General features: G+C 40.1%; 2 protein-coding genes across 6 annotated transcripts in view; both read left to right on the forward strand.

The window, feature by feature from the left end:
• The window catches only part of erfl1 (Ets2 repressor factor like 1), a 157,948-nt gene extending 152,298 nt beyond the window's left edge, over positions 1-5,650 (forward strand). For both annotated transcript variants that reach the window (XM_041793690.1, XM_041793691.1), the window contains 2 exons: positions 1,391-1,520; positions 3,033-5,650. In XM_041793690.1, the coding sequence (XP_041649624.1) occupies positions 1,391-1,520; positions 3,033-3,847 (945 nt within the window). In that variant the 3' untranslated portion in view covers positions 3,848-5,650. The remainder of the gene's footprint in view (positions 1-1,390; positions 1,521-3,032) is intronic.
• Positions 5,651-10,383: 4,733 nt separating this feature from the next.
• The window catches only part of arhgef1b (Rho guanine nucleotide exchange factor (GEF) 1b), a 64,961-nt gene continuing 57,063 nt past the window's right edge, over positions 10,384-18,281 (forward strand). For all 4 annotated transcript variants that reach the window (XM_041793666.1, XM_041793665.1, XM_041793669.1 and 1 more), the window contains exon 1: positions 10,384-10,656. The gene's annotated coding sequence lies outside the window, so the exon portion shown is untranslated. The remainder of the gene's footprint in view (positions 10,657-18,281) is intronic.

The raw sequence follows: 18,281 nt of genomic DNA on the forward strand, positions 1-18,281 counted from the left end.
AAAAATGGAATTTAGGGACACATTTTTTATGGAATAGAGAATAAAAGGAGAAATTGTAGCTATCTTCCCCTTAATTCTTTATTAATTGGGATTTTATCCAGGTAACTGAAATCTTTTTTTCTCCAGTGATTTTGCTGTTGCATCTCAGGCCCCTGCTGTGCCTTTATTTGCTATGTACAAGAGAGCGGCTGGTGTTCATTGTGTCTATTTTTCATTCACTCTTTAGTAGTGATATTATTGGAAAGCTCATCGTTTGCCCTGAGAGATTGTAAATTGTTTCGGAGACAAAGAGCAGAAATAAAAAAAAAAACGAAATTAGTTCAAAAATATGTCCTTAAATGTGGCTTATTAAGGGGATAAGTTGTTGAAATTAAGTTTTTTAATTCTTTGCCACATGATGGATGTTCAAGGAAAAAAAAATGGAAAAGATCGTATTTTTTAACTTTGATGTGTGTGCCATGTGCAGCTGGTTTTAATTAACATCTGACGTCCTCGAAAGTGTCTCTGACTTGAAAGTACAGTACAGGAGAATCGCCCGTCATTTGTCTGTGCTCGTCTTAAGACGGGATAAGGCGACAGACTCTGAAGGAGATGCTGGAGGAGGAGGGGGAGAGGGTTTTAACTTGTCCTTAAAAACAAAAGAAGACGTTATCCCCTCCCGCTCTCATCCCCGTCTCCGATGGCGTATCCATGTGTCATCGATTGAAAATGAAAGAAATTGAAAGCAGAGGGGGTGGCGTCAGATCAGATCAATGGCGGGTCATTAATGCGGTTTGTTAAGCAACGTGGATCCTGCAGCTTGGGAGTACAGTCTCGCCTTTCAAACTTGCAGGGATGCGGGGTGACAGATACTATTGATCCAAAAGTCCTGCTCGGGGAAAAAAAATCCCCCCTTTGTCCCCGTCATTCCTGAGATTTCATCTGATCCGTTTATTTTACCTTTGCCTCCTTCTCCTTCATCTGTTTTACACAGAAAAAATAGTCACACAGCAACACATACACAGCTGCCCTACATCCTGAATGCATGCCACTTTCTAAGATCTCAGTCCTATTTCTTGCTGTGTCCCTTGGTCGTTCATCCTTTGGCCCACAATCTTAATCGCTGTTCTCCATTTGACTCTGAACTCTTCCTGCCTTTGAGTCTTTGAGCCCCTGCGTCCTTCCTGCGTCCCTTTTTCTCCCTAGAGTCCAATGACACCTCTTTTTATCCTGTCCTTGCTGCGACTTCATTGCTTGCATCACTCTCTGCAGGATGCTCAACATAACTTTGGCACAACACAACAGCACCAAAAGAGTGGATACACAGGATGACATTTGTTCTTTTTGGGAAGTAAAATAGCATATTCTGATATTTCTCCTCCCCTTTCTTCTCCCTGTCTGTGTTGCTCAGGCCATACAGTCCCTGTTTCCTCGTTTGCCAGACTCCGGCAGGGGAACGTCTCTGTTTGATCGAGGGACAACCGCACCGGGGCCCGAAGGAGACAAGCTGAGACTGGACACGTTCCCCTTTCTCAGTTCAGGTGAGAAGAAGAACAGGAATCTATTGGTATCCCAGAGAGCACACCTTCTTCTTCTTCTTCTTCTCGGAGAGGGAAAAGACAACATGTATGGAGGGCATATAGGAGGTGAATACTCAAAAAGAAGGAAGGAAGAGATGGTGGAGGGAAAAGAGGAGAGCAGGGAGAGGAATGAGGATATGGGAAGGCATGAACATTTATTGTTAAAGGAAATAAGAGAGATGGCTGTCCCATCGCAGCCTGAAGTGAGGCTGTGCTTCAGGTGAGAGTCCAGGTTAGCTTGTGAATTATGCATATCTGCAGTGGTGCAAAACAGGTTGAAGGCTGAAGAAATCATCCGCCTTTTCAGCACAGTTGTCTAATTCGGAGAAATGCAAAAGGCTTAGGAAATGCAGTGTTGATTTTTGCAAGTTTTTTCCAATGCATCTGCCTTTGTTTCTCTGCTATATGTGCATCAGAATGCATATGAATGTGCCACAGAGAAACAGATGCACTTTTAATCACACAGCCTGCCTCCCCCTTTTTCTTCCCTCCCTGCTCTGTTTGTCCTCAGGTCCTTTTCCCCCCCTTCCTCCCTTCTCACCCTCCTCTCCCTCCCATGTGTCCCCGCTGTCCTAATCCCTTCCCAGGCAGGAAGGCCCTAATTGAGGGTGCAGGCTTCAGTTTGTGGCCTGTGGGCGCCCATTACTGTGTTTTCATAAGCAAGTGAGGCCTGCCTGACTGATTCAATATTCATGTGTCTGCCAGCTACTCCTGGCCCAGCACGCAGAGACTTCAGCACTGTCAAATTAGCCCTGCATAGTAAATAACAGAGTGAAAAAGAGAGAGTGAGGGAGGAGAGGTGGAGGGAGAGAATCTTTGAGTTAGCTGTCAGTTGGAAGGAAGTACAGTAGGTCGAGCGGCAATGCTTTTGTTTGTTCATTAAAATTGAATTGGAGCATCACCTCAAGTTTACCTCCCTTCTCTGCTAGCTAACAAGGAACTGGATTCAAATACAATATTTAATTTGCAATGTCTTTTCAATTAATCTCAATTGATGCTAAACATTTTGAGGGAAAGAGGTCGACAATTTGCAAAGTTTCTCTTCTTCCTTGCTTAACCTCCATTTGTGCAGGAACGATCCTGCTGATGTATTCTTTATTCAATCTCTGCAGGATTATTCTACAATGTGGCTGTCACTGTTGTGATGATGTGCAGCAGAAACAGAGGCAGAAAGTCTCCAAATATTTCCCTTTCAAAATACAGAAACAATAATCCATGTCAAGATGATAGTTCACCATTTGATTTTCTTAGCATGTAGAATCTTTGTGTTATTGCTACACAGTACTGGCATGCATAAATGAACCATCAGGTTTTTGTTGAAAGCAGCCGTGCCAGAATTGGCCCCTGTGGCTTCTCATTAGACTTGCTAATACCGCTGAGTATAATTAGTGAACATTCTTGGATGTTGTATGTCAAGAAACCTTTGGCCCTCCTGAGCACTAACCTCCATTTCTTGATTTTTCTCCATCCTAGGTGCCCCGTGCTACTCCAAACCCCCGTCCCTGCTGGGCCCGTACTCACGCAACCCACCCTTTGACTACCCCTGGGGCTTCAACCCCTACCTCCCAGGGGCCTTCTCTCTCAATAACTGCCCCAAACTGCCCCCTGGCTCGCTTTACCCCTCCCAGTTCTACCCCAACCCTTTACAGAGCAGCCTCTCCCAGCTGCCTCACCCTTTCTCCTCCCTGCTCCCCCCAGGGGAGGCAGGTGGAGGTGAGAGAGGGGCGGCGGGGCAAACTGGAGGCACAAACGGCACAGCGGGTGGTCAACCAGTCAGACTGTGCCTGCCACCGTACCCAGGGAGCCTGTCAATGGGTCGGACGGACATTGGGGCATCATTGGGGGAGAGGGAGAGGGTGGAGGTGAATCCTCCAGGCACAGGGCTAGGTTTGGGTCTGGGAGCAGTGGGACTGGGAGCCGAAGCTGTCACGGGCCAGCAGAGCCCTACGGAGAGGAGAGGTGGAGGGGTGAAGCAGGACCCGGAGTCAGACTCGGACCTGGAGATCACAGATCTAAGCGACTGCAGCTCGGACAACGAGAACGAGCACGAGTTTGGCATTGGGAAGGAATCCAGCCTGGCGAGCCGATCACAGATACTACTGGATGGGAAGAAAGGGAGCGTGCTGCCACCCATCTCCTCTCTCCCTCCACCCGTGTCCCCGCATCCTCTGAAGAGCCTGATGCCCCTCACTCCTCCTCCTCCATCCCTGCCTCCCTCGCTCTCCCCCTCCATGGCGCTGCATGACAGACACAGAGAGACAGAGACTCTCAAAATGATCCACAGCTAATACTTTCTCTCCAGCGTCCACCATCTTTGCCAGTCTGTGCTCTGATAACTCTCTTTTTCTCTCCTTTCTTTTCTCGGAGACACTTTCCTGCTTTAAAATGTCAACTCTTGATGGACACTTTCTTCCAGGAAAGGCAGTTATGTTCTTTACTCGTAGAACTACTGTTTCCCTGTTTGCCGTGTAAGTTTTTAACTCGCCTACAGTCCATTACTCTGCAGACGTGTCCATCTTTAGGTGTGCACTTTCCCAAGGTATTGGCTGTCCATATCACCATCTTGTCCTTTCTGTTTTGATCTCTCACACCAAATGATCGCTCCACACTTTGCAGACTTGTTAAACACGTTGCCAGCAAGGACTCGACAATTTGCTGTCTGCGGACAAGCTATGATAGAAAGCAGCGAGGTGGTAAATTACAGCACAGCAACGCCCGCCCTGACAAACATTAACAAACAACATCCCTATACTAACAGAACAGAACAACAAATAATGCTCAGATCGATCCAATTTTACACATTTGTCCTGTAATTCTCCAGATTTGGACCACATATATAAATATATATAAAATCACTTTGAGTTTTGAGACATAGTCAAACGCTGCCACCTAGTGGTCTTTTTAACCAGCATCTTCTTTAATGAAATCCTTTCATCTCATCTTAATCCTGGGAGGAAAAATGTTGCCTCTGAGTTTACTTTGCTCTTACTTTCAAACACTATTGTTTCTTGCAGGTTTATTTAAATGTTATAATCTTTTTTTTTATAGTGATAACTGTGATAGTGTGTGATTATTTATTTTGTCCTGTGGTTTGAGTATTTTCTGCACATTTTTATCAAAAAAGGAAAGAAAAAGAGAGCAGAGGGAGCTGGACCAATCTAGAAATTTGTATGAATATTTCTGTGTATATATTTTATTATTGTGTACATTACATTTAATTATTATTCACTATGATAAGATTTAGCTGTATTGTTGTGATTTAATTCAGTATTTAAACATGTTGGATAAATTATAAGCTTAGGTGTATCAAAGTTTAAATTATTAATGGAAGAAGATCTGCACTCTGAAGATGTTTTTCTATGATGAGGACAGAGTTCACACTGTGGGAATTGTCTCAAACCCAATTAATCGTGCCCTTTGGTCATTTTTGCCAGATGCCCGACGTACAAACCCTTTGGGTTCAAAAATATGCCGGTAGACTTATTTTTATAGTTAGCATTCACCAAGTGTAACTGTAATGTAATTAGTCTAATGTGAATAATATTGGTCTTTGCATTTTCTTTTTTTAAATCCTCCCCTCTAAATCTGTTTTTGATTATTTTTCAATCAGTGCTTTTTGTCGGCGCCAGCAGCACAGCAATTTGGTTTACATGAGGACATTAAACGCTGTTTGAAAAATTATTCAAAAACGGTTTATTTCTGCTCAAACAGATCTACTGAAACAACATCCTGTCTGCGGCCCGGTTTTCACAGCACAGAGTGAACACTAAACCATATTGTACAGCTTCATAGCCTTTATATCCGATGGTTTGTCAAACAGTGGCGGTATACGATTCGTTGTGAAAGCTCTATTGTAAAGTTAATGTAAAGCTCTATGTTTGTTGAGTTGCTACAGGAAAAAGGCCTCCAGTCACCTCCTCCATGTGGAGTTCACAAACAAACAGCTGTAAATACTGTTTCCTCTGTGTGTATATGTGTGTGAACACATCCAAAAACAACAATGCAGTGCTTTTACCTGTCATCTCTTTGTTTTACTGTAAAGAGGAAAAATGGAAAGTGGCAAAAAAGAAGAAAAAGATTAATATCTTCAAAGCAATAAACATTATTCTGGATAGTGAACTGTTGTTGGCTCTGAGTTTCTGGAAGAGATTTAACACTTTTTATAGAGCATTGTGGCTCTTTCATTTACTTTAATGCTGGCTTTCCCTCATATTGCCTCAAACTGAGATCTTAGACTGATTTTTTAAAAGCACACAGCCACTAGCTATTTGTAAACCTGATACATTTTCTGTCTGATCAATTCCTACATTACTTTTTAAAAAAACGGTAATAAGGGTTTCCACGCAACCTGGAAAACAGCTGACCAATTTTCATGGAAGTCATGGAAAACACAATGAGAGGACAGGTATGTCCTGGAAAGTCTTGTCAAACCGTAAAGGTAGTTTAAGGACAACAGTATTAAGAATAGGCTACACACTAACAGCACCTCTAGACTTGAAATACTGCAGCTTAAAAGTCTGATGCATAAGTTTCAGACAATTGTCATCATTCACATGCATGTAAGATTTCAGGTTACAGCCCTACACACATCTTTTATATCATCGTATGTTATTTCGTATATGGCACATCACATCCCTGTCATACCAGCTACACTATCCTGGAAAAGTAGTAAATAGTGGGAATCCTGATCAATCAGATGTGGCATGACACATCTGCCAAATTTTAATAGTGAGCAGTATTTCTAAGTCCTCCTTGGTTTGGGTTTAAACATCCCCACAAAAAAAGAATTTTATTGCACAGATCAACAAAATATAGCAGTTAATTCTAAAAAGTTATGAAATAATATACATTTTAATTTCAAGAAACTCAGATAAAGAAGTTTGATTATTATTTGAGAGTGAGTTTCTGCAAACAATCCATATTTTCTCCTGTCTTGATCACAGATTATTGAAAGCCTTGATGAAAAAAACTAAAAATAATGGCATGTTTTGCAACATCACAGAAGTGGCAGTTAAAAAGTTAAAAGACAAACAGATTGGAGATAATATGCAAGAGTGTAGTAGTTTTTCTAATTTTCTGTCATCTTTTTTCTCACTTTTTTCCAATTTGAGTGTTTTTTTAAAGATGATTTTGCTGTTGGTTTGTTAGTGTATTTGTAATTTTGCTAAAATGTTGTTTTTCTTAGTTTTAATAGTTTTTTATTTAATGACATGTACTTCTTGTCAGAGGGGAGATCCAAACAAGTAAGCATCATTAAATTTTACAAACCTATTTGAACAGCTGCTCTTCACTTTTCATTTTATTTAGCCAAACTTGATATTTGAATGCAGATCAAGGCCTAAAAAATGAAAAATATAAACCATAAAATTGCATTGTGTGAATTAATCATAAAAAATCTGTGTAGTTTTCATTCCCTATGGCTTGAGTGGTCCTTTATATTAACTTCCATGCTCGAGTGTAAAGTAGATATGTGTACTTTAAATATGGTGTAGAAAGTGTAAATACATGCTATTCACTCGTGCACACAAACTTAACACCACTCCTGCATAATCCCAGCAGTCAGTGTCCCATAAGCCCCCCTTATAAAAAAGACTACTTTTCAGGAAAATAACCTACTTCTAACCTCTGCAATGAACGAGAAGTGTAAATCACTGTGCCAGCTTTGTTTTCTTTAACCTTTGCAATTGATCAGCCACTGTCACATCTCCATCTGATTGTAGAAACAAGGATGATAATTTAAATACGTGCTGATAAAGACACACAACATGAATTTTCTTCCACCATCTCAATCATCTGCATCCCTCTCACCAAAAACAAAGAAATTATAGACAGACATGTTCAAACTGTAAGGAAGCATTTTTGGTTTGAAGTAAGCCCAAGATAGTTGTGGTTTACAGTGAAAAAAAAAAAAATCCTTTAACCCAGTTATGCCCTTTCACTTGGCCCCTACAAGTCAAATGATGTGCAGCAAAAAGCCAGCACAAATGAACTGTTGTCCTTAGTGTTCAACAAACATATTTTTAAAACTACACTTATAGCTGTCAGCTGGGAATTGTTCAACATAAAGGGTGCAGCTACACTAAAAGCAGACTTTCTCCATTCAGTCCTGTACCTTTGGGTTGAAATGTTTATATTTAGGAGTAATGTCAGGGAAGGAGTTTACCCGTGAGTGCTCTGTAGATGAATATAACATTGTGCTGCTTTCTGTGTAGGCCCAAGGAGACCTGACCTACAGAGCTATACAGGTCACAATGATGAGTTCGAAATCCATCACCACTGATGGATCTAAGAGCACTGTGATAGATGGCAAGCTGTTTGTAGCTGTGACAGGGTTTGACCATCAGAGGGCGCAATAAATAATAATGTTGTGTCATCAGCATAAAGATGATTTTTCACAGTTCCCATTTGATTTGGGATCTCATTTATATATACAAAGTAAATAAATATGGCCCAAGGACAGTTCCTTGTGGTACCCAATGTACATCTGTTCAAGAGAGGACACGCTAAGATATCAAGTCTAAAAAATCAAACAAACAAGGAAACAAGGAATTTAAAACATCAAGAGTATCAAAAACATGACTCAAAATAGTAAAATGCAAAATATAATGTTAAAAATAATTCAAATTAGTTGAAATTTGTTACAATATTTCAGAATGTTTGTTTAATCATAAAGATTCAGTTAAAGTCTAAGAGTGCCATTTGTTAAGTAGAATAAAATATGGGCTCAATGAAAAAACAGTATAGAATGAAAAGAGCTGTTTAAGAGGAGAAAATAAAGGAACACAAAACAGGGTCCTACATTGAGGGATGTGTTACACCTGCAGTGTAATAAGATACAAATGTGATACAAATCTGCAGCTTTTAACGCATTAACCCTACAAATGTTAGTGTAGTTGTCTACTGCAAATCTAACAACAAAATTCCCACCAACACAAAAACTATTACAATTTCAGGGATTTGTTACGTTTGAGGGAAGGTAAAAATCTCTGACTTTTAAAAACTGTAATAATTTCCCACAAATGTTAAAAGAACATAAACACTAAATGATTGTGGTCATTGTTTGTTTGTTGCCCCCTTTTTATAACTGCCAGTGTAGTCAAGTCAGCTGAAGTTCAAGTCATGCCAAAAAATGTAGTCATGACAATTTTACTGTTCGCCATGAAACAGGAAGTAGTTTTCTCAGTCTTAAAACACTGGTAGAGCCATGAATCTTAATAGACCAACAATGTATAAAAAAACTGTTAACCCAGTCAGTTTTATAGTTTTACAATAATGTAAAATCCCTGTCCACTCAAACTTAGTTTTTAGTCTCAGGAAGTTTGTACCCTGTGTGTTTAGGACACAGTAACTTGCTTTAATATGGAGAGCCAGCAAAGCCTTAGCCTGTGAGTTTTGTTTTGTTTACATTTTCCCAAACTGATATCAATATTTTTGTGCTAAGATTTATGGCTTTACGAGTGTTTGGAAACTGAAATAAAGCTTCCTGTTTCATGGAAAATTTTACCACTTGAATCCCCTGGCAGTTGTAAAAAGGCTACAATAAACAAACAATGACTACAGCTTTCATTTTTCATGTTCACATGTTTGTGGGAAGTTAATACAATTTTGAGAGACAGTAAATTTTACCCATAAACAAAGTAAATCCCTGCAAATGTAATAGTTACATATGTTTTTATTACATTGGAAGCTGCAAAATTGTATTATTTTTATGTGCAGTTATTACATTTGTAGGTGTTACGTACAAGAAGTCATAGTGAGAGGCCGCTGCCATAAAGGAGTGCCACCTGAGGGGTTGGGGGTTCATGGCCTTGCTCAAAGGTGCCTCAGCAGTACTCAAGGAGGAAGCTCCACCTACTAGACCAATGACTAGGTCCAATTGAGACTTAAACCAGCAACCCCTGGGTTGCCATCCCAAGCCCTTATGGACTATTACTGAATGAAACAGTAATGCAGTTGTTTACATAATCCATTGGTAATGAGCAGCAAAGAAAAAAAAACACTTATAGATCCACAAATCTATCTAGGCATTATTATAAAGATCATGAGACATTTTAGTGACGTTGGGGCAGTATTGCATTGTAAATCCCTTGTTTATGGGGTCAAGAATAAACAGATTTTTATGTGGTGATCAAGCTTTTACATTTTCTACTTGATAAATGTTATAAATAAGATGCATTGCTGGTCAAATTAAATAGAGAGCTCAGGAATTACTGCAAGGTCATCCAAAAGCCGTGAGGCCAAGGTGTTATTTCCACATTCTCCACAGGGTGGCGCAAGGAGGCCGAACAGAAAAGCAGCAAGTAGAGGTTAATGATAAGGAAAGTGGAGTAAAGTTTGATTTCTGCAATTTACCATGCAAATAAATGCTTTGATTCTACGTTAAGTGTTATTTGTGCTGCTTACAGCGTTGCAGTGTGTCACATTATTGATGGAAATTTGAAAATGTACAATAAAGCAGGTCAGCTGTAAAAAAAAAACAGAACAGTAGAATATGTTATATTTATTACAACAGATATAAGTTGTGAAATAAGGCCTATGTTGAAGGAAAAAAGATGTTTACTGCAAAGATAAATTCTGTTAGTTCAAAATAACAATCTCATAAGTTAATGTTGAAATTTAACTTATAAATATAGACGCCTTAGTGAAATATGAGGTCCTAAAAATTATATACATCTACTTTTTATTACTCAAAAACTAATTCTGATTTATTAAAAAAAAACATCCATTCAAACCCTTAGGCAAAAAGTAAGGTCATTAACGTCTAGGAAAGCAAAGTAAAGAGAACTGGGGGGAAGGGTTATTGTGTAACACAGTGCGGAAACAAGCCGTTAAAACACTTAACTTTTAACGTTGTCCCTCGAACCGTAAAAGTCACCCAAAATAGTTACGTCATCTCTCGGTTTTACTGTTTAATACGATATATTTTTGGTAGATAATTGCAACCATTACGTAATTAGTATTTTCAGGGTCTGATAGTCCTGTGCGTTTTTTTCATGTGTACTTCCGCGTACAATGTTTTTTTCCCACTGACACACGACAACTTTCGAACAGGAACCCTATCAGACGCTTCGACTGTCGTTTTCTCTTAAATTCACGGGTGAGTCTGTTATTTTATCACTATACCTAAAAGCATTATCAGGAGTCTGAACTTTTGCAGCTCTGTGTGCTTAATTTAAAGTCGAAATGGATATTAGTTTTACCGAGAGGAACGGTCTACCCCCCCTTACCCTCCCCTGTTGTAGCGCGAGCTGCAGACGGCAGAGTCCACATACAGGAATGCTGTGCTCGGCTGTCTGCATACATACCGCCTCCTGTTCTGGTATTAAAAAGCCGACTCTGTAACACCGTTATTTAACATTTGTCTTTTCTGAATGTAGCCCTGGAAACATTTTGACTCTTCTTGGACAACTTTTAGTCTGTATTACAGGCAGTAATGCAGGTAAAACAATCTCAGGTAGAAGAGTTTGACCATGTTTTTTGTGGGAAAGTCATTTTACGGGTTGCCTTGTTTAGGTCTGATACTGAACTACAAATCACTTTAATATTCTCAAAGGGAGTTATGCGGTGTCATAAGTAGTCAGAAGAGAGTTTATAGCTGGTGACCTTGCCAAATTTTATGAATTCTTCCAAAGTATCCCTCTGCCATTTATCATAGACGCTATGAGGTTGTTTCTCATACAGCTTTAGTGTATGAACCTGTTTGTTTTTGCTTGTTAAACCGCCATTGTTGTAGTTTTACTGCTCTTTTCATTTGAAACAATGGCTCTCAGCAACGTGAGTAGAGATTAAAGTATCCAGTGCCAAATCAAGCCTTTTGCTTCAGTTATTTATTCATCAGGTTTGGTTTAACATAAAAGAAGGTAGAAACATACTGCACAGTCTGACCCATGTAGTCACCCCTCCTCCTCTGTCCCCTATACCCCTGAGCCTATATAGAGTGGGGGGTGTTGAGTGCAGACAGTGCTCAGTAATTAGTGTCTGCATATAATTGATTAGCCCTGATGATATTGCCTTGTGAAACAGAGGACATTGCCTGTGAAGAATAGGCAAGAGTTTCCTGTTCTCACAGGAAACTGCAATTACTGTAGAGTGAGTTGCATGGCTTCATTATCGCTTTGCAGCCATTGAGTACAGACAGGAGGCTGGGATAGTGCGTGTTGCCATTATTCGTCATGCTTTTATTTATCTTTCGTAAAGAACAGCAACGGTTTTGCAGCCAGGTTGCCAGTCCAGTTTGTCATATTTGTGCATCTATGACTTTCACTCCTCGGGGAGGGGGCTGGGACTAAAAAATTGAGCTCTGTCCTGGTAAAATTAACAGTTGCTTGTTAGTAGATGTTACCATGTGTGTGTTAAAGGCGTTGCAGGCAGCCGTTTTTGGAGACTGTGACGTGTTCCCCAGCCAGCCGCTGCACCCCAGAGGCCCCATGTGAAGCAGGCCCTGCCACTTCCTGTTACACTCTGCTAAGAGGAGCCCTGCACTTGTCATCTCTCTCTCTCTCTCTCTCTCTCTCTCTCTCTCTCTCTCTCTCTCTTTCACATTTTACAAGTGCAGGCTTGTCTGGAGCCCAAAGGCTACCTTCTCTTCCTTTTAAAGGAATGTTGGCTATTTAATCAGAGTTGCTGTGCTGCTCTCTCTCCCCTCCTCCTGTATGTGTCTCTCTCTCTATTGTTACAGTTCTACGTAAACTCACCCACATGTAAAACCCCCTCATAGGATTGGAAGACAGTCTCTGATGGAGATACAGTCAGACACAGCAGTCTTTATTAGCCTCTCTGAGAGATTCCCAACAACTGTGATGACAGGTAATAGCACCCACCTCTGGAACAGCCAGGGGGTGTCCTAAGGGCCTGGAGCTGTGTTGCAGGCAAGCTAATAATTTACTGTAGTCAGGGCCAGACTTCAAAGGAAACACAGGTATTCTTCTCTGACTGCAGCCAGATTGACGCACAGGCTGCAGATAATGAGAGACAGAGCGGACTGTGAGGCTCAGCTTCTCTCTGCGGGTCAGCAGTGAAATCTACTGATTCCTCCTGAATGAGCTCAGGAGGTAAGGTGGGGTGAAGATACAGATGCGTGTTTATGAGTGTGTGTCAGAGTGAATAGGAAGATGGTTATGCTGCACTGTGACCTTGGCACAACCACACCTAAGAACACATAATCTAATCTTTAAGGTGGTACTTCAATTGATGTTTCTGCAGTTTTTTTTTTTTCAAATATTTTTAATAAAATACTCCCAAATTCATATCAATTAATGATCTATAAGAAGAGATACAGTGTTGGCCGATATAGTTTTATGCCATTATAATAATTCTTTGATATGGCATTGGCAAGAGACAACCTCCATGGTTAAAATGTGGCCAATGTGGAAGTGAAAAAAACCTTTTCTGTTTTTTTTTTAGAACCCGTCTGCTTTAATTTTGAGAAGTATATGAGTCGTGCATAATTAAGGGCGTGGCTGATATGACTACAAGACAGCTCAGTATAACTGTTTGTAAAGTGACTTTAGGCCTGCCTCACCTCCACCTCTTTGTCTGTTGCTAGACTGAAAGTTGTAAGCATTAGACCGCATTTTCATTTTGGCGTTCACTGCACACTGGCTTCAAAATCCCCCTTCAGTCCCCCTTCAGTTACCAAATGACTGAGGTTTCTCAGACTTCGTCCAGTATTCTCTGCTTTGTAGGTCATTTGTAGCTTGTGTTATAAGCCAGCAGGATTTCAGTAGCATCATTTTAATATCAGTGTGTTGATGGACCTTACTATGTTAGACATTTACAGCATGAAGAACTGGATAAGCCACAAACAGAAAGCCCAATCAGTTGACTTTATCTTTGAATGCTTCTTAAACTGGTTTAAAGATGAGTTCTCAGGAGAAAAGCTGCACATTAATAACCTAAAACAGTGAACTCAGAGCTCTTGGGCCAAGATGTACATATCTATGAATAATACAATTCATGATGGTTGAATTCTATCCAGTATCTTTTCAGTCTTTTCCAGAGGACAGACATTGCTCATTCTTGATCATTGTCACACCATCATGACTTATTGGGATGCTGGGGAAACAGAGACATTGTTGAGATTATTTAACTATTTGCTTTTAGTACAAAGATATTATTATATCTGCAGTTGGCTGCCATAGTTTTTTGTTTTTTAGTTTTGTTTTTCTCAAGATTTATTTTTTGGCCTCTTGCCAGTATTTGAAGCTGACAAGACAGTGGATAGTGTAGAAAATATTCCAGAAAATTCCAGAATTTCCCATCTGGGGATCAATAAAATATTATCTTGAAGAGAGAGTGGGGAATGACATGCGGCAAAGGAGCCACAGCTACGGACTTCTATTGTGAAGGAATTATTGGAAGTAGCTTGTTGATCATTGATTCACTTTAACATCTGCAGCGGTACTTTTTGCAGCTGTAGTGTTTATAGCTAACTCTCTGGCATTGTTTAAAGCCACAGCTCGCTTCTTGGACTCAACAGGGACTTACATTCGACTTACATCATTTTGCTATGTTAGGATCAGTTATGCCTCACTTTTGCGCTACAACTGAACGCAACCTTTTAAACCAGTAATGATAGTGATGCAGAAATCCATTCCATGGCAGAAATTTTACAGATGACTGTACTGATACTGGTTTACCACCCACCACTAGTGTCTCACATCAAAAACAACAACAATCTGCCTGTAACTTGAGCAAAAGAACCCTGGCAGGGATCACTATACAAGAGGCAAAATCCAAACACAACTTAAGACGCTGCCCAAGGGCATGATTTAAGATGGCAGTGGGTGGATCATAGATCAGTTGAGTCTTAACAGAGTGGAACTAACACTGTTGGATCAACAGGTCAAATATCTCCCCCGAAGACCATTTCACTCAGAATGGCGTTAAAATTATATGTTGGGAGTCGAAATCTCTTTATTGTCTTTTATTGAAGCGGATAGGACAGTTGATAGTGTAGGTAATCAAAGAGGGTGGGGAATGACATGTGGCGAAGGAGTCACGGGTCAGATTTGAACCTAAACCGCCTGCTTGGAAGACTAACTTCTGTACAAAGGTGGTGCTATTTCTGATGGCCATTTCTGAAACTTTTATCAACCTCACATTTCTTCAGAGTTTTAGATTTGTCACACCAATTGGCACACATCTTGTTCCCCAAATATAGGAGAGAGTGGCCCTAAAATAAAAACAAACAAACAAAAAAAACATGTAAAAAGGGTGCAAAAGAGGTTCTTAGTATAACAACTTAAGTCTACTTACTGGAATTTTGAGGATTTCTCTTTTTGAATATCATGGTTTATGGTTTGGTCTTAATTTTAGTGTTGGATTTCCAGCATTGGTTGGTAGATAATTAGAGATTAACTCAAAACCAATGGTGAAAATGAAAGGAGCACAGGCCCAGTCAGATATCCTCTCTTTAAATGGATCAAGCTCCTCAAAACGTTTGAACCTACAGTTCCCATAACACAACCCAAGAATACATTTCATTAGACCCTTTGTTAGCCCATAGAAACATCTTTAAAATGTCCTGATCCAAGAAAAAAGTGTACAACCCACATTTTCACTTACAATCTCCAAGCTCATGCTGAGATAACCCAATTATTTGAAATGACATTATCAGGGTTATTCCTAAAGGCTTTTTGAAAATGACCTGAATGTTTACAGCTGTTAAATAGCCCCTTATGAATGAAACATGATCATTTAGGGCACTGCTGCTTGCCTTGCAAGTCTGATTGCCACAACACTTAAATGTGTTGACTTGTTCTAAACCTTTGGCTCTAAGATGAACACAGAATACTTTGTTCAGTCATAACTTTTTCTGAGCCTGTTGATTCACTTTGACATTACTGCCACTGTTCAGTAGTCACATTATTTGCTCATTCATAGACAGTAGTTGTAATTTAAAGCAGCCCAGAGGCAGTTGACATGTTCACCTGCCAATCTCTGTCCTCTCTCTGCTGTCAACGTGGACTGCTTCAGTCGAAGCAAGCGAGGCTCCCTGCTCAGTTTGTGGTGTCAAACTGTGCATGTGTGAGCCTTGTGAGTCATGTGTGTTCAGCTTGGATAAACCCCACAACCAAATGACCCCTCCAGGGGGCCAAAACAAATGCAGCCAATCTCTTTGTAAGTGTTTACGTGCTCTCACACTCTCTGATGACAGGATTTTGTGCGACAAGTGTCCCCTTTGCTGCAGCAGTTTGTTCCTCTCAGTTTGAGAAAAAAAAAATAGGTAGAGGATGGAAAGAGTTACATCCGTCCGTCCGAGTGTGAGTCACAGAGAGATGGCTGGAAAGCTGATGTGACAGAGAGTGAGTGTTAGTGAGAGAGGGAGGAAACAGAGAATGAGCTCTTTCATTTGAGGGTCAGGCTGGAAAAAGCAAGACCAGACTTCATAGATGATGTTTACTCTTGAGGAGTCAAGGACACTGGGGATTGAGGGGTGAAAGGTCTTCCAGTCTGAGAGTGAGTGTGCAGACAGTTTGATGACTGTTTGTTTGTACTCTTGTACTCTTGTATTTGCCATCCAGCTGTAAATATTATAACATTATGTAAGTGGCTTTTCTGCAGTGAATGTAAATGTGAGTGAATCACCATATCCACTGACATTATAGAGATTCATTGGTTTGTTTCTGTTTAAACACTGCTTTGATAAATTTAACCTGTTGATATTGCTTGATTTAACTGTAATAACTGAAAAAGTTGATGCTTCATTGGCCATACTAAACAGACCAATTACTTTTCATTGACTCAAGCACCTTCTGTTTTCAGTAAAGTTATCAGTTCAGTCATTTCTTTGGCAAAAAAAGGGCCCAAATATTTCAAAATAGAAAATTAAAAATGGTCGCTTCCTTTTTTTTTTTTTTTTTTTTTACATTTTCTTTTACCGTTACTTTGCATAAACCAAACAATAAACAGGACAAGGACAACATAATGTAAATGTAAAGACTCACTGTTAGCTTAAAGTGTGTACTGGAAAAAAAGGAAAAGCACAAAATCAAGGATGCATGTATGCATCAGTTCACCGGTATCAGTCATATCTGCCCTGTGGACAAACATTGGCACATTTGAAAATAATGTGCCATGAACAGTAGTGGATTTTAATGTTGCCATGTAGTATAACTAACTGCTGATTTTAGGAAGTGTTATTTTTTAAATTCTTTTTAGGCAAAAGTTGGACTGATTAAACAAACTCTGATCTGTGTTTGTGGTAAAACATGCACAAAAACACTGCATTTAGGGAGTCTTAGCTACAAGAAAAGAAGTCATGGAAAAGCATCTGCATTTGTACTGGCAGTCTGTATTTCTACATAGAATACTCAAACTTAAGTCTGAGATTAAGTTCTTAAAGGTGACAAGAAAGTGTATCCTTTCATATTGTATAGTATGGCATCATATTGTATCTCATCTGTGAGGCCAGTATACGTAAAGCCTTGGAATCCCGAGATTTGGATGATATAATCTGTCCCAACATTTGACTAATTTAGGCATAAAACATGTACTTTATTATTGTACTGGGGGTCCTGCTGCAGATCTCCAATGTCAGGCCCAGCTCCACTGTCAGGCCCCTTTCCAGACCTAAAGTCAAACTAAGTCCGGCCACACACTAGATGATTTTCAAATCTTAAATGATTTTAAAACCATGGGAGACCACAGACATGAGGACTGTTTAAAACAAATTTTCATCTTTAATCCTCTGAACGCACACACTTGACTCAGCAAGACTGTCAGATCACTGGAGACCACACACCTGCCGACCTGCATACAACCTCTGTGATCACGTGACCTCAGAAAAAGCAAACATACATGGATGTCTGTTGATACTGTCTTGCTGTCCCTCCACAGCAGAGTACCCTGGCATGCGTTACAGGTGCAGCAAAAATCATAAAACAAGGGAAAGACTCTGGAATGGCTGGAATTAAGGTGCAGTTGTGTTTATCACTGTGAGCCGTGAAAGTATGTATGATCCGGTCTGCTTGCTCTCATTGGTTGTTGTAGGTACTCCGTCAGCCACACTACGACCTAGAATTGTAAATATCAAACATGTTTGATATTTAGCTAGGGGGCGTGGTTTGGTGTTCTGCAAGCTCGTAAACAATGTCTGCTGATGAAGCAGTTAACTTGGATGCAGCTATAGTGACAGTTTTTTAAGTCAGAACGTGACTGTATTTCTTTATTTAAAGAAGCACGGCTTTTCTTGGCAGAAAAGATGTTTTTGTACTTCTTGACCGGCTTTGACATACGTTTTTTCGCCGACTTGCTCCACTGTCAGTAAAAAATGAAAGCACCTAAATGTAGTAAACTTACTGGAGCTGCACATGCCACTACTTCACGATATCTTTTCGCTCTAATCAGCCTGTAATGAATGTCACAGAATGTTCAATCAGTCACCCTCTGAGAAATTTTTTCTGCCCTTCCCAAACGCTTTGTATGGGTGGTTGCCCAGATAGATGTGAAATATATCCATGCAGTGGATATAGGAAATAATCCGGCGTGTCATGTTATGATTTCTGCCGATAAACATCCCAGGCTTTACAACAACAATGGATCACTTTAAAGCACCAAAGTTAGGGGTTGACCTGGGAAAAATTGCTTTTAGTATTGCTGCACCCTTTATATGGAACCATTTTCAGATGATAGCAATGCTGCCTTCTCGTGCCTTCACGTTATCAAACCATGATAGGAGTGTTTTTTGTTTAATTTAAGAAATTGATCTAAATTGTAGGT

This window comes from Cheilinus undulatus, linkage group 8 (genome assembly GCF_018320785.1).
Source record: "Cheilinus undulatus linkage group 8, ASM1832078v1, whole genome shotgun sequence".
Taxonomy (NCBI): domain Eukaryota; kingdom Metazoa; phylum Chordata; class Actinopteri; order Labriformes; family Labridae; genus Cheilinus; species Cheilinus undulatus.